This window comes from Phocoena phocoena, chromosome 20 (assembly GCF_963924675.1).
Source record: "Phocoena phocoena chromosome 20, mPhoPho1.1, whole genome shotgun sequence".
Taxonomy (NCBI): domain Eukaryota; kingdom Metazoa; phylum Chordata; class Mammalia; order Artiodactyla; family Phocoenidae; genus Phocoena; species Phocoena phocoena.
In genome coordinates, this window is record NC_089238.1 from 8,553,420 (window position 1) to 8,569,992 (window position 16,573).

At 47.5% G+C, this 16,573-nt stretch overlaps 1 protein-coding gene across 3 annotated transcripts in view; it reads right to left on the bottom strand.

Moving 5' to 3' along the window:
* The window catches only part of SAE1 (SUMO1 activating enzyme subunit 1), a 72,962-nt gene extending 57,948 nt beyond the window's left edge, over nt 1-15,014 (bottom strand). For all 3 annotated transcript variants that reach the window (XM_065899148.1, XM_065899150.1, XM_065899149.1), the window contains exon 1: nt 14,917-15,014. In XM_065899148.1, the coding sequence (XP_065755220.1) occupies nt 14,917-15,014 (98 nt within the window). The remainder of the gene's footprint in view (nt 1-14,916) is intronic.
* Nucleotides 15,015-16,573: the final 1,559 nt, after the last annotated feature.

Below are 16,573 nucleotides of genomic sequence, written 5' to 3' on the forward strand. Positions count from 1 at the left end.
ACAAATATTTATTGAGCACCTACTATGCCAGGCCCCCCTCCAAGGTGTGGAAATACAGCAGTGAATAAACAGACACAATTCCTGCCCTCAGAGCTTGTATTCTGTAGAGACAGACAAACAAATAGAGATATATAATATCTCAAAAAGTGAAGAAAATCAAGCATGGTATGGATCAGGAATGATGGAGGATGTGAGTTTAGTCAGACTGACCGTGAAGGCCTTTCCACAGAAGTGCTGAGCAAAAATCAAAATGAAATGAAGGACATATATACAGATACTTGGGAGAAGAACATTCCAGGTAGAGAAAAAAGCAAGTGCAAAAGCCCTGAAGCAGAGGAGTGCTTGGCATATTCCAGGAGCAGGAAGGCAGATAGAGCAGCTGAAGAGCAAAGGGAAGAGTGAGCAAAGGGAAGAATGGGGGACTTCCCTGGTGGTCCAGTGGCTAAGACTTCACCTTCCAAAGCAGGGGGTACGGGGTTTGATCCCTGGTCAGGGAACTAAGATCCCACATGCCTCCCCGTCAAAACACCAAAACATAAAACAGAAGCGATAATATAACAAATTCAATAAAGACTTTTAAAATGGTCCACATCAAAAAAATCTTAAAAAAAGGTAAGAATGGTAGATGAGGCTGTAGACAGAGTCAGGGGCCACATCATGAAGGCTCTTACAGGTACTGTCAGGATTCTGGATTTTATTCTAAACATGATGGAAAGCCATGTGTGTGTGGGGGGGGTTATGGTTGGAAGGGGAAGAGTGTCACAGTTAAGGTGAGACAGGATGATGGCTTGAACTAGTGTGACAGCAGAAGAGAAGGGGAAAAGGGGTACTATTTAAGCTATAACACACAAGGTGGCACGAAAGAGGGCGCATCTGGGAAGTGTTTAGCTCATTCTGAGCCTGTAGAGTGACAGAAGATGAGGCTTAAAAAAAAAAATGGTAGGGCTTCCCTGGTGGCGCAGTGGTTGGGTATCCGCCTGCCAATGCAGGGGACACGGGTTCAAGCCCTGGTCCGAGAAGATCCCACATGCCGCGGAGCAACTAAGCCCGTGCATCATAACTACTGAGCCTGCACTCTAGAGCCCACGTGCCACAACTACTGAAGCCCGCGCACCTAGAGCCCATGCTCTGTAACAAGAGAAGCCACCGCAATGAAAAGCCCGTACACTGCAATGAAGAGCAGCCCACGCACAGCAACTAGAAAAAGCCCACACACAGCAAGGAAGACCCAATGCAGCCAAAAATAAATAAATTAAAAAAAATAAAAGGTAGTCAGAGAAGTCTGGACTTAACTCTGAGGTCAGCAGAAGACAGTATAGGTCCACAATACCTTATTCAAAATCCCTTGAACCAGAAGTGTTTCAGAATCAGAATTTTTCATATTTGAAAAAGGAAATAAAGGGAATTCCCTTGGGGTTCAGTGGTTAGGACTCCGTGCTTTCACTGCTGAGGGCCTGGATTCAATCCCTGGTTGGGGAACTAAGATCTCACAAGCCGCCCAGTAGGCCAAAAAAAGGAAAAAAAAAAAAGGAAATAAAGAGTTTGCATCATATATCATGAAAAACCCCATCAGGATCTTAGGCAGCACCCTGTAATCAAACTCATTAATATTTTTGCAGCAAATGTATGACTATTCACACTGAAAAGCATTAGTAAGAACTAAGAACGGTCTCACCTAAATTCAAGTTCTGCTGGCCAATGAGTTTGCTCCTAATTTATGAAATGAGTCCATTCTCATCAAGTACCACTACTAAGGAGAACATGCAGAAACTCTTTTCCAAAAATGGTTCTAATAATTATGGACACTTGCATGTCATCAGGCTAGAAGTCTTTAATGGAAATGATGGCTGATAAAAATCGAGTCCTGCACTCTTTTTTTTTTTTTTTTTTTTTAATTTTTGGCTGCGTTGGGTCTTCGTTGCTGTGCACGGGCTTTCTCTAGTTGCGGTGAGCAGGGGCTACTCTTCGTTGCGGTGCGCGGGCTTCTCTGATTCTTGATGCTAGCGGATTTGGGATTTCCTTCAGTGATATGACCAAAGGGTAAAATGGCGGGGGGGCGGGGGGGGGGGAGGGAGAGAACATTGACATAGGCATATGTCTGGGGCTCAGCTTCTCCATTATTGCTTTTTTCTACACGGCCCTTTCACTGCCAACCATAGCCTAGGTGACAGGAGCCTTTCAAGTGACAATTCCACTTCACCAGAATAATTGGGCAGAGGGCTTACGGCATACAAGCAAGGTAAATAACAGAGATGCTAGCAATGAGCAGGTCTCTTATCACAGATTGATAGCATTACACCAGCAGAGGGGAGGAGGAAGGAAGCCACGCAGCCTTCCAGAGTGGCTCCAATCCCTTGAGAATCAGCACATATAATAAATATGCAATGTTTCCAAAGAGAACATCGTGCACATACCAAACCTTTGACATTAGAAAGGCTGAGCAGCCGTGCATTTAGCTGTACCTTCCAGGTCTCTGCTCTCACTGTTAGCCTGCGAGCCCTCCCTTCACCTGGTCCTAACACTGCTGCGCCTGGAACTCCAGGTTCCACGGTCCCGCTCAGTCTGAGTGACAGTCTTCCTGTTTGGCTGCTGTATCTACCTCAAGGATACAGCTAGACCAGCCCCACTCACTTCTGGGAAATCTGTACCCTCAAACGTTACCGATGGCCCCCTCATCTCCAAACCCACTAACTTCTCCTCAGGCTCTGTTTTCCTTGCTGCTCCTTCAGCAACAAGCATAGCCAATCACTAACGCCCTCCGGGTGTGAAGACTTGGGCTTGACTTCTGGCTCTGCCACTTCCTAACTGGGTGACCCAGGCAAACTGCACGACCTCTCTGACCTTCAGTCTATTCGTCTGTAAAATGGAGATACCAATTCTGACTTCATGATTTAATCTCCTCGACGACCTGGTCAAACATGTATGCAAAACCACCTGGCATCCTCCCCATCACAGAACAGGTGCTCCATAAAAGTTACTTGAACATCTCTTCAATCCACACTGCCTTAATTACAAAAGGGCTCAGTGATGGGTTTGATTCTGATTTTCAAAAAATCTGACAGAGGAAAAAAAACCCATTAAGCTGGCATTTAAACCCGTTCAGTCTTGGCTCCCTCCCATTTTCCCTGCCTTACCTTCCACTACTACCAGATCATCTCTGTTATTTACCTTGCTTGTATGCCGTAAGCCCTCTGCCCAATTATTCTGGTGAAGTGGAATTGTCACTTGAAAGGCTCCTGTCACCTAGGCTATGGTTGGCAGTGGAAGGGCCGTGTAGAAAAAAGCAATAATGGAGAAGCTGAGCCCCAGACATATGCCTATGTCAATGTTCTCTCCCTCCTCCCCCGCACCATTTTACCCTTTGGTCATATCACTGAAGGAAATCCCAAATCTGCTAGCATCAAGATCAGTGCAGAGGGCTTCCCTGGTGGCGCAGTGGTTGAGGATCCGCCTGCCAATGCAGGGGACACGGGTTTGAGCCCTGGTCTGGGAAGATCCCACATGCCACGGAGCAACTGGGCCCGTGAGCCACAACTACTGAGCCTGCGCTCTGGAGCCTGTGCTCCGGAGCCTGTGCTCCACAACAAGAGAGGCCACAATAGTGAGAGGCCCGCGCACCGCGATGAAGAGCGGCCCCCGCTCGCCGCAACTAGAGAAAGCCCTTGCACAGAAACGAAGACCCAACCCAGCCAAAAATAAATAAATAAATAAATAAATAAATAAAAATCAGTGCAGGAACAAGAGAAGCTATTCATTCATTCATTCATTTTTAGCTGTGTTGGGTCTTCACTGCTGTGCAGGCTTTCTCTAGATGCAGCGAGCAGGGGCTACTCTTTTTTTTTTGCGGTACGCGGGCCTCTCAGTGTTATGGCCTCTCCCGTTGCGGAGCACAGGCTCCAGACGCGCAAGCTCAGCAGCCATGGCTCACGGGCCCAGCCGCTCCGCGGCATATGGGATCTTCCCGGACCGGGGCACGAACCCATGTGCCCTGCATCGGCAGGCGGACTCTCAACCACTGCACCACCAGGGAAGCCCAGGGGCTACTCTTCATTGCGGTGCACAGGCTTCTCATTGTGGTGGCTTCTGTTGTTGCAGAGCACGGGCTCTAGGCTTCAGTAGTTGTGGTGCACAGGCTCAGTAGTTGTGGCTCGTGGGCTCTAGAGCGCAGGCTCACTAGTTGTGGCGCACGGGCTTAGTTGCTCCGTGGCATGTGGGATCTTCCTGGACCTGGGCTCGAACCCATGTCCCCTGCATTGGCAGGTGGATTCTTAACCCCTGCAGCACCAGGGAAGTCCCCCACCTGCAGACTTTAATCACAACATTCCACACACCTGAAACACACCCTGTCTTCCTCTCTCTGCCTAGTCAAGCCTTTCCTCCAGACCTCAAACCCCAACTCGGATGCCATTTCCTCAAAAAGTCCTTATCACGGCACTCAGGCGAGCACCCTCTAAACTCTTCCAGCAACTGCTCCACATAAATGCCTCTGACATAAATCACATGCAGCCCATGGCCTCTCTAGGATCCCTCCATCCTAGAGAGTTCCACAGACTCTGACTGCTCGGGAGGGTTTTGGGGTTTTGTTTGTTTGTTTTGTTTTGTTTTTGTGGCCATGCCTTGTAGCATGCGAGATCTTAGTTCCCCGACCAGGTATCGAACCCATGCCTTCTGCAGTGGAAGCTTGGAGGCTTAACCACTGGACCGCCAGGGAAGTCCCCTGGGAGGTTTTTTAATTCAACTGCCAACAACACTGAATATCATGTTTATGTTTTTAATCCTTAACCATTCTAGGGGCCCTGAGATTACTGCTTATTTATGGCTCAATTACATGAAAAGCACTTAAAATAGTACCTGGCACATAGTCAGCATTGAATGAATGCTGGCTATCATTACTCAGGCTCTAATGCAGCAATTCCCTTCTTGGAATCAATCCTGCAGAAATACTCACGTGGGCACAAAAATCATGTACAATGCTATTCACAGCAGCGTCGTCCACCACTTCCCTCCATTTTCACAGCCACACAGCCCTACTCTGAGTCACCATTTCTCACCTATAAAACCACAAGAGTGGGCTTCCCTGGTGGCGCAGTGGTTGAGAATCTGCCTGCCAATGCAGGGGACACGGGTTCGAGCCCTGGTCTGGGAAGATCCCACATGCTGCGGAGCAACTGGGCCCGTGAGCCACAACTACTGAGCCTGCGCATCTGGAGCTTGTGCTCTGCAACAAGAGAGGCTGCAATAGTGAGAGGCCTGTGCACCGCGATGAAGAGTCGCCCCCGCTGGCCGCAACTAGAGAAAGCTGTCGCACAAAAACGAAGACCCAACACAGCCAAAAAGTTAAATAAATAAATAGCGTTCCCTTAAAAAAAAAAAAAAAAACCCACAAGAGCCTGACACCTGGCCTCCCTGCTTATATTCCTGCCCCCAACAATCCACTGTCCCCATCTCAGATAGAGAGCTTCTAAACCTGACCACACCACTCTCCTGCTCAGACCTTTCAATGGTTCCCATGCAAGCTCCTTACCAACAGCCCTGCATACCACTCCTGCCTGTCTCATCCTACTCTCTCCCCTGGTAACTTGCCTACAGCCAGGCTGGCCTTCCTTGATCCCAGAAAATGCCACATTTGCTCCCACCGTAGGACTCTAGCATTAGCTGTTCTCTCTGCTTCTTCCCCTAACTCTTCACATGACCCATTCTTTAGATCTCAGCTCAACTGCCCCTCCTTAAAAAAGTCCACACTGGCCACCTAATCCAAAATAGGTCTACGTCTCTTCTATCTAGAATTTTGCTACTTGTTTATGTGTTCATTCCTCGTTCCTCCATTACAATGTAAGTAAGCTCCAGAAACCATGGTATCTCTAGCATCTATGACTGTGCTTGGGACTTATCACACTGTTATTTCAATTGCTATTGAATTAATAGATACACCAGGACTTACACCAGGACTTCCCTGGTGGTGCAGTGGTTAAGAATCCGCCTGCCAATGCAGGGGACACGGGTTTGAGACCTGGTCTGGGAAGATCCAACGTGCCGCGGAGTCACTAAGCCCGGGTGCCACAACTACTGAGCCTGCGCTCTAGAGCCCGCGAGCCGCAACTACTGAGCCTGCACACCTAGAGCCCGTGCTCTGCAACAAGAGAAGCCACTGCGATGAGCAGCCCGCACTGCAATGAAGAGTAGCCCCCACTCGCTCCAACTAGAGAAAGACAGAGCACAGTGACGAAGACCCAACACAGCCAAAAATAAATAAATTTTTAAAAATAACAAACAAAAAAACAACAGCTAACACTCACTACGTGCCAACCACTGTTCTAAACTCTTTACGTGTATTATGTCATTTAACCCTCACGACAATCTTACGAGCTGGTACCTTGTTATCCCTATTTTGCAGCTGAGAAAACAGGCACAAAAGAAGTTAACTAGCTTACACAGCTGGTTACACAGCTAGAAAGTGGCTAATATAACCAGCTAGTAGAGAAGGGCAACAATAGGGTAGAGTGATTGAGATGGTGCGCTCTGAGGCCACGATGCCATGGTGCACACCTACTATGGAAAACTAGGCAACCATTAAACAGAATAAGATAACACCAGTCAATGCTTAGGATACAGCTACTGAATGCCCAAGCACTGTTCTAAGCAACTTACATGTACTAACTCTGCAAGGCAGATAGTACTATTAGCCTTAATTTTACAGATAAAGGAAGCTGAGTGTGGTAGACAAAATAATGCCCCCACCACCACGTCTACGCTCCTCATCCCTGGGGTCTGTGAATAAATTACATTACGCCACAAAAGGAATTTTGCTGATGTGATCAAATGAAGGGTTTTGAGATGGGGGTATTATCCTGGATTTTCCAGGTGGGTCCAAGCAATCACAAAGGCCCTTATGCGAGGGAGGCGGAAGGGTCAGAGTTAGAGGAGGAGATGCGATGACAAGCAGAGGACTTGCTCACAGAAGAGACTTGAAGATGCTTTGGAGATGAAGAAAGGGGCCACAAGACAAGGAATGCAGGTGGCTTCTAGACACTAGGAAAATCAAGCAAACAAATTCTTCCCTAGAGCCTCTACAGGGAGTACAACCCTCCCAACACCCTGATTCTCCTTTAGCCCAGGGAAACATTCCAGACTTCTGAACTCCAGAATTTGTGCTGTCATAAGCCACTAAATTTGTGGTAACTGCTACAGCTGCCAATAGGAAACTAACACTGAGGCTCACAGTTCTTAGGAACCTTGCTGAAGACCACGCAGCTACCAAACAGCAAAGCAGATAGCAACTCAGGCGATACTGCTCCAGAGTCTATGCTCTTAAAGTGATGTTTCTCAGGATCACAATAAATATAAAATTACACTGTGACATACTGGGTGTAGAGTCTATTGGTAACAACAGTGACAGTAGGGATTTCCCTGGTGGCGCAGTGGTTAAGAATCCGCCTGCCAATGCAGGGGACACGGGTTCGAGCCCTGGTCCTGGAAGATCCCACATGCCACGGAGCAACTAAGCCCGTGCGCCACAACTACTGAGCCTGTGCTCTAGAGCCCACGAGCCACAACTACTGAGCCCGTGTGCCACAACTACTGAAGCCCACACTCCTAGAGCCCGTGCTCCACAGCAAGAGAAGCCACCGCAATGAGAAGCCCGCGCACCGCAACAAAGAGTAGTCCCTGCTCCCCACAACTAGAGAAAGTCTGCGTGCAGCAATGAAGACCCAACGCAGCCAAAAATAAAATAAATTAAAAAAAAAAAAAAAACAGTGACAGTAATTACCAACCACAGAGGGCTCACTAAGCTCCAGGCACTGAGCTAGGTACCATACATACAGTGCCTCACTGAAACCTTGATTATGGTTCTTCACTGTTCTTCTCTCAGAAGAAAAGCACACATCCTAAATGTTGCATACAATTTCTCTCCCTAAAAGGCCAAGTGGCTCCACAGGCCCCCAAGTAGGCCATCATGTTTCCATAGGAAAGGATCCATGTCTGCCTCGAGAAAGGAAAAAACTGAGGTTCAGAAAAGGTGTCCAAGCTCTCACAGCTAACGGGTGCCCAGAGCTGGGATCCCAAATTCAATTCTAACCAGGATCTGTGATTTTTTTTTTTCCCTCTCTCAGTGTCTCCCCCATGCTGCCTTGCATATAGTAGGTTCTAAATAAATACTTGCTGATTTACTCTCCTCTCTACTTCTGCTGCCATGGGAATACCTTTTCAATTTCTGGGAAGGAAGGAACCAGTCTTTACACCACAATCTGAATTCACAATACATACTGCAAGGTAAGTCAAGCCAATGAATTCCACTCATGATTAAAAATTCTGAAGACGACCAAATTCATATTCAAACCACATTTATTGAGAGTCTAATGCATGAGAGTGAGTCATGCAAAAATCTTGTATAAGATGATTTCGAGTAGGGCGAGCACAATGTCCCAGAGGCCAGAGAGAGCTTTAGCATATCTGAGGAACATAAAGATACAAGCAGCTTGAATGGAGTGAGCCAGGGAGATGCAGGCAAGGTCAGACAAAGCAGGGCAGGAAAGGCAACGGATTTTTAAAGATCTGAGTATACAGGAAATCACTGGAAGGCTTTAAGCAGGACTGCTGTGATCTGTTTTTTAAATTTAAATCAGTTTGGCTGCTGTGTGGAGGATGGATTATAAAGAGTCACACGTGGAACAGGGGAGACCAGGGAGAAACTGTTGAGGTGACCTGAGATGATGCGTGTAGCTTGGACTAAGGGAGGATGAGACAGAGCTTGAAGCAGAGCCTAGAGGAATTCCCAATAGACTGGATGTGGACAGAAAGGACAGAGGCTCCTAGGTTTCTGGTCACTGTGACCAGAAAAATGATGGGGCCACTTGGAAGATCTGACCATTTTCTCCTTCTAAAAATACTCTCCGCTCAACTAACAGTACAGTCCTTTTCACTTAAATCTACAATCCTGCTCCATCCAACTGCCCATTCATTATACTTACTTAAATGTCCTGACAGAATCCAAGACAGACCTTAAGACTGTTCCTCACCTCGATCTGCTTGGGCAAATCTGCTCCTCCTACAGTCTTCCTTGTCCTTTTGGAGTTTCCACTCATCCCACTGATGCCTGCTTTATCTCATTTATCTCAACCTATTTCCTATTTAGTTTCCCTTATTTTGTGGCTGGTGATTTATACTTGTCAAATAACGGTAGCTATAACTTACTGAATGCTTTCTGTGCGTAGACTCTATTCATGCATAATCTCATTGCTTTCTCAATAATCTTATGACGTAGATTCTGTTATTCCCATTTGATAAGTGAGAAAACTGAAGCACAGAGAAGTTAAGAAATGCATGCAAGGTTAGATAACTACGAAGTTCTGGAGCTGAGATTCAAACTCAACTATTAACCACTAAAAAATTGATCCTTATATGAAACAACCAGGATTGGCCTCCAGTACACGCTCAGTCACTTTCATGGCAAGTAGGTGCCTATGGAACCAACTGAAGCACTGTCTGAACAGCAGCAGTGTAGGGTAATGAGTGCTTGAAAACACGGAAGTTTTTGGAGCCCCTTTCCTGTAAAGTCAAAACTTCAGTTGAGGGCTCCCCTGGTGGCACAGTGGTTGAGAATCTGCTTGCTAATGCAGGGAACACGGGTTCGAGCCCTGGTCTGGGAGGATCCCACATGCCACGGAGCAACTAGGCCCGTGAGCCACAACTACTGAGCCTGCACGTCTGGAGCTTGTGCTCTGCAACAAGAGAGGCCGCGATAGTGAGAGGCTCGCGCACCGCTCGCCGCAACTAGAGAAAGCCCTCGCACAGAAACGAAGACCCAACACAGCAAAAATAAATAAATAAATTACTAAACTCCTACTCCCAACATCTAAAAAACAAACAAACAAACAAAAAAAAACTTCAGTTGAGTCCTTAAAGATTTGGTCACACTCACCCCTCCTTTTTTGCAGATGTGGAACCTAAGGCTAAGAAACTGTTGTGACTCACCCAGGGTCAGAGAGCTAGTTAGCAGAGCTGGGAATTGAACCCAGGTTTCTGGACTTCCTAGGTCTTTGCAGTGTACAATCATTTCATCCACTCAACAAATATCTGAATATCTACATACTTGCAGGCACTGGGAATTTAATAGAGACCAATCAAAACCCACATCTTAATTACTGGACATTTATAAAGTGCTTGCCCTCATGGAGCTTATCCTCTACTTCTCCCTTCTCAGTCACCCTCCTTCCTCACTCTTAGATAGGGGATAAATGACCGCTGAGTGGAAGGAGAAAAATTAGACATGCCTTTGTTGTGAAAGTCGGTGCAAAAACTGAATCACAGTCTGAGAACATACAGGGCTGCCAGCTTCAACACTCTCCTTTATGTTCATCTGATTGAAAGAATGAGCCTCCCATTGTGGCTAATGAGCTACTGTGGAAATAGCAGTGAACCTGAAGTTAGTGGCTTAGATTCAAGTCCTCCTTCTTCCATGTACTTGGTGTGTGACCTTGGGAGAGGTGGCTCCCTTCCCTGAACCTCATCCACAAAATGGGCTCGGCGTCACAGCAAGAGATGCAAACTCACGTGCTTACAGGGGCCAGGCAATTCTATCAATGAGTGAAGCAGAGCTGCTGGAGACGACGGCCAAGTAGAGAGCCCAGGCTCTGGGTAAAAGAGCCTCGGGACTTCCCTGGCGGTCAAGTGGTTAAGACTCTGCGCTTCCAATGCAGGTGACGAGGGTTCGATCCCTGGTTGGGGAACTAAGATCCCACATCCTCACAGTGCGACCGAATAAAAGAGGCGGCCTCTGCTTAGCTCCAACCAATGTGGAGATGTCTGACCTTACTATTTTTCAAAAGACAGAAATCAGAAACTGTGAAATCTCCATATGTGGGGAGGGTGGGGTTGGTTGGGAGGAAGAGAGACACATCTTCCCAACTTCTCATTATAAAAAATTTCAAACATACAGAAAAATAGAAAGAAGAGTTAACATTTTGCTCTACTGGCTTTACCCATATGCCGACATCACAGCACTTCACACCTTTAGCATGCAACTCCAAAAATATGACCTTCTCCTTCATAACCACACTATGATCACATCTAGAAAATAATTCCCAAATATCATCTAACAGGACTGAATACTCAAATTTCCCCTATTGCCTAAAAGGTGTATTTTAGGTAAGTTTTCTTTTTGAACCAGGATCCAGTCAGGGTTACACCTTGCATTTGGCTCCACCCTTTACTCTCTTAATCTAGAACAGTCCCTTCGCTTGTTTTTTCCATGACATTGACTTCTGGAAGAGAACCAGGGCAGTCGTCTTGTAAAACGTCCCACATTCTGGACATCTCATCATTACCTCAATAGTGTCCTTTAATTTGTTCCTCTGTTCTGTGAAAACATGATATCTGGCAGGAAAACATAGAAGATGATGCACTGAGGTTCTTATTTCACTACATCAGAAGACACATTATTAAATATTTCTACGTGAAGTCTATTTTATTCCTTCTGATGCTCAAACTGCCCCAAATTTGGCCAATTCTCTAGATTTTTAAATGCTGGCAACTAATTTCAAAAAAATTAAAACACTGTATGAGAGATACACACCAGTTTTTTGTTTTTTTTTTAAATGTTGAGCCTTCTTTTAATTTATTTATTTATTTTTGGCTGTGTTGGGTCTTCGTTTCTGTGCAAGGGCTTTCTCTAGTTGTGGTGAGCAGGGGCCACTCTTCATCGCTGTGAGCAGGCCTCTCACTGTCGCAGCCTCTCTTGTTGCGGAGCACAGGCTCCAGACGTGCAGGCTCAGTAGTCGTGGCTCACGGGCCTAGTTGCTCCGCGGCATGTGGGATCTTCCCATACCAGGGCTCGAACCCATGTCCCCTGCATTAGCAGACAGATTCTCAACCACTGCGCCACCAGGGAAGCCCACACACCAGTTTTTAACCACCAGACTGTATGAGTTCCCTTGAAGACCCTTTTTATTATTATTTGTCTCCCTTCCAATTCTCTGACAACCTTGGTCCAACATTATAGAGTCAGAGGCAAAACTGTAGCCAGAATGCAGTCTGTCCATTCCCAGGCTGCTTTCTATTTCACAAGGGTCCCCAGTCCCCAGAGTTCTCCTATCCCACCTGGAGTTCCCTTAGAGACAAGTCAATTTGCTTTGTGGAGCCTCCTTCCTTTCTGTACAGAGGAGGAAATCACTGCCTTTCCTTCTCCAAAGAGCTGCTATGAGACTCAGCTGAAAAAGGGACAAGAGAGCACTTTAATCAACTCTGTAAGACTGTATACAAATCTATAGATTCCAAATTATAGGTAACCCCTTCCTACCCTCCCAGGACCCTCAGCCAATCCTTTTCAGCTTCTCCGCTGAGTTCTAGACATCTTCACTTCCTCAGAATAGCTCCCATCTCCCAAGAATTCCATACCCCGACTCTGATTTGCCCCTTAGGTCACCTCTCCTTCAGGAGCCCTCCATCCATTCTTTAATGCTCCTCAGATAAATCATTCATTCCTACCCCTCCGACAGATCTCTCACTAATTCCAGTTTAATCCTCACCAACTTTACTCCGCCTCAAACAAAACCACCTACTGCCCCCAACGCCTGGAATCAACCCTTCCAGTACACTTAGGATCCCCTTCTCAACCCTTCAGGAACCCCTAACACTCCTTCAAATGGCAGTTCCTAAACTCATTCGACACTGTGTCTTCAGCCCCATTCTCATCATTTAATTCCCAATCTTCTATTTCAGGTGCCTTCAACCCTCAGACCAGTGCTTGCTAATGCCTCGTAATGCGCCCTCCTCCCCAGTCACAGAAGGCTCCACACACCTAAAATGAGCCTGAAGTAACCCCCACCTCACCCCACCCACCACACACGCTCTCTCACCAAAAAGCTGTAGAAGCTCCCGCCTCTCAAACCTCTTGAACTGCCTGCCTCCCCAACTCTTGGATCAATTAATTCTGCCCTCTGTACTCACGCACATCACATAACCACCCCCATCACTCAGACCTCATCACTGAACTCAACCACTCACATATTTATTTCTACTTAGATGTGTAGTAAACAGCTAAAACGTTAAGTCCAAATTAGAACTGCTGACTCTTCCCCCACCTCAGTCAGTAAAGGCACTTCCATCTTTCCAACTGCTTTGGCCAAAAACCTTGAGTTCTGCCTCTCCCACTCCACACGTTTAATCCTTCAGCAAAGCCTGTCCTCTCTACCTTCAAATTATATCCAGAATCTACATCTTACCCCTTCCCTAGAGTTCCGAGCCACCATTACTTGCATCTCAAGGGGATTACCGTAGCAGCCCCCTAAGCGTAATCCTTATTTCCACTTCTGCCCACTTCCACCTGTTCTCCATGCAGCAAGAGCGATCCTTTTCAAACACAGTTCAGATCGTGTTACTCCTCTGGTCAAAACTCTCCAACAGGTTTCCCAGCACACTTAGAATTCAAAAGCTACCTCCTGGGACTTCCCTGGTGGCACAGTGGTTAAGAATCCACCTGCCAATGCAGGGGACACGGGTTTGAGCCCTGGTCCGGGAAGACCCCACATGCCGTGGAGCAACTAAGCCCGTGCGCCACAACTACTGAGCCTGTGCTCTAGAGCCCGCGAGCCACGACTACTGAGCCCACGTGCCACAACTACTGAAGCCTACACGCCTAGAGCCTGTGCTCCGCAACAAGAGAAGCCACCGCAATAAGAATCCCGCGCACCGCAATGAACAGTAGTCCCCACTCGTCGCAACTAGACAAAAGCCCGCGTACAGCAACGAAGACCCAACGCAGCCCCAAATCAATCAATTAATTAATTTAAAAAAGAAAATAAAAGGTACCCCTCATTTGGTTCCAGCCACCCTGTTGCTCTCATTTGCCAAGCATGCTCTGGCCTCTAGGATTTTACACTTGTCCCCTATGCTAGGAAGATCCTCCCAGATGGCCACAGGGCTCTTTCCTTTCATACAGGTCCGAGGCTCGATGTTACCTCTTCAGAGGCCTCCCCTGGCCACCCTATCAAAATAGCTCTCCCACCCCATCATCCTTTATTGATCCTCTTTCCCTGCTTTATTTTTTCTCCCTAGCACTTGCATTGCCTAATATTTTATTATTTCTTATGTGTATTGCCTCCCCCACCGGAACGTAAGCTCCATGTGGGCAAGAAGTCTGCCTAGTTCATTAATACCCGCTCAGCGCCGGTGGCAGGTACTCAATAAATATCTGATCATATCGACCACCTCTTTCAAAGACCTCATCCCCTCCGATAATTACTCCCCCATGCCCAAGGTATCCCCAATCCTGTCCTCTCGGCACACACCCCCAGATCTAGACACAAGCAATCTCTTCGGGTACCTCCAGCACCCCCAGACTCTCCGAGCCTCTCAGGAACCTCACTTGAAATTACTTGCTCCAAAACCCCTCGGAAAAAAACCTCACTCTTTCAGACTGGCCCACTCCTTAGAGACCACAAAAATGAATGAAAGCTCTCATCTACTGGGCTCGCCAGTCTCCCCAGCATCCGGCAGAGAACAGGTTTCCGCTACCTATGAATGAATGAACTATGCCCCCCCGCCACTTTCATCGTTTCCACGCATTCCTGGCCCCTCCTATTCCCTAAGTCCCCAACCCCGATCCAAACGCCACCATCGCTCCCTCCGGGCGTCGAGTTCCTGAGTCTGCATCCTCCGGATCGCTCAGAACTCCCCCAGCTCCCCTTCTAGAGGTAGCCAATTCCTCGGAACAGCCCTCCCACCACCTAGGACGTCCCCGCTTCCCATACCTTCCGAGGAAACATCCCAAATCAACCCCTCCAGTCTTCTCAGGAAGGCGACCACGGCCGGGTACAGGATTCCCGCCTCCTCTCTTCAAATTAAACCCTCCGGCTCCCCAACGCCTCAGGCCAGACCACCCTCCAAACCCTCAGTCCCACAAGCCGCACCGGCCCTTACCGTTTCTGGGCCTCCAATCCCCAGAGACGGATCTGCCGGTCATACTGAGCCGCCTCCTCCTCGCTGATACCGCCGCCTGCCTCCTCCTTCTCCACCATGGCGCCGGCTCTCAGCGCCGGAGCTCTGGTCCTGCTCACGGCAACCGCCCGCCGGCCCCACAAGCCGCCAACCGCCACGGGCCGCGCACCCAGGCCGCATCTGCGCCTGCGCCAGGGATCGCGCCTGCGCACTACCTTCTCCAAGCCCCGCCTGCCCCTGGAGCCTGGAACCACGTGGACCTCCTTAGCCTCCGAGGTGGGCGGGCATCAGCCAGTCACGTGATGGAGTCTCCTGCCAATCCTGGCCAAAAATCCGCGCGGCTTCTGGCCCCACAAGGATACCCAAGTGTTTATGAGGCCTTCAATTCAGCAAGTAAAATGGAGCGTCTGCCGAAATCCCGGTAACGGGGATGTTGTGAAATAGGGTGGTGAGTAAAATAGATAAAATCCTGCCCTCATGGAACTTACGTTCCCTTGAGGAGGGCCCAAAGGAAAAAATATATAAATCAGGCCCTCAATAAATGTTTTGGAGAAAATTAAAACAGGATGTGGGACTACAGGGTGACAGGTGATTGTTGAGCAGAGATCTGAAGGAACCGTAGAAACAAGCTGGGTAGATAACTGGGAAATGTAGCATTCCTGGACAGAACAGCAGCTGCAAGGCCCTGAGGCTGGCACATGCTAACGTAATTAAGGAGCTGTGGAGAGGGCAGGGTGGCTGGAGCAGAGTGAGAGGGTGGTAAGAGATTAAATCATAATATGAAGCAGGTGGGGAATCTTGTAGGTTAGTAATAGCTAATAATAGCTAATATGTATTTTCCCTAGGCAAAATACCTTTTTAGTATTCATTCAACAAATACTTATTAGGAACTTGTTTGGGAATTCCCTGGCAGTCCAGGGTTAGGACTCTGCGCTCTCACTACCGAGGGCCCTGGTTCAATCCCTAGAACGTGCTTGTCAACCATCAGTCTCTGTGCTAGGGGTAGAACAGTAAAAAAAAATTTTTTTAATTTTTAAATAAGAATTAAAAATAGCTGCCCTCTCATGGAATTTAAATGGGTTTTATATGGATTATTTCTCTAACCCTTGCAAGAGTAGATAAATTCTTTAATATTCCCATTTCACAGCTAAAGAGTCTGAGGTCCAGCAAAGTTAAGTATCGATATTAGTGGCCTGAACAAAGTCTTATATCTTAGAAGTAGTGAAGCTAGGATTCAAATCCAGGCCCACGTGCTTCCTCAGGAGGTTATACTGCTGGTGGTACATTAAGCTCCTACTATGTGCTCTGACCTTGTCCAGTGAGGTACATACCCTATGAACCTCAGAGATAGATATTTCCTCCCCTTTTACAATATGACTCTGAGACTCAGAAAAGGGTAGCAATTCATCAGAGGTCAAAATATCATTCAGGGGGCTTCCCTGGAGGTCCAGTGGTTAAGACTCCATACTCCCAATGCAGGGGGCCTGGGTTCGACCCCTGGTCAGGGAACTAGATCCCACATGCTGCAACTAAGACATCACATGCCACACGTAAACATCCCTCATGCCTCAACTAAAACCCGGCACAGCCAAATAAATAAATATTTTTTAAAAATATATCATTCAAAAAATATGGAGGG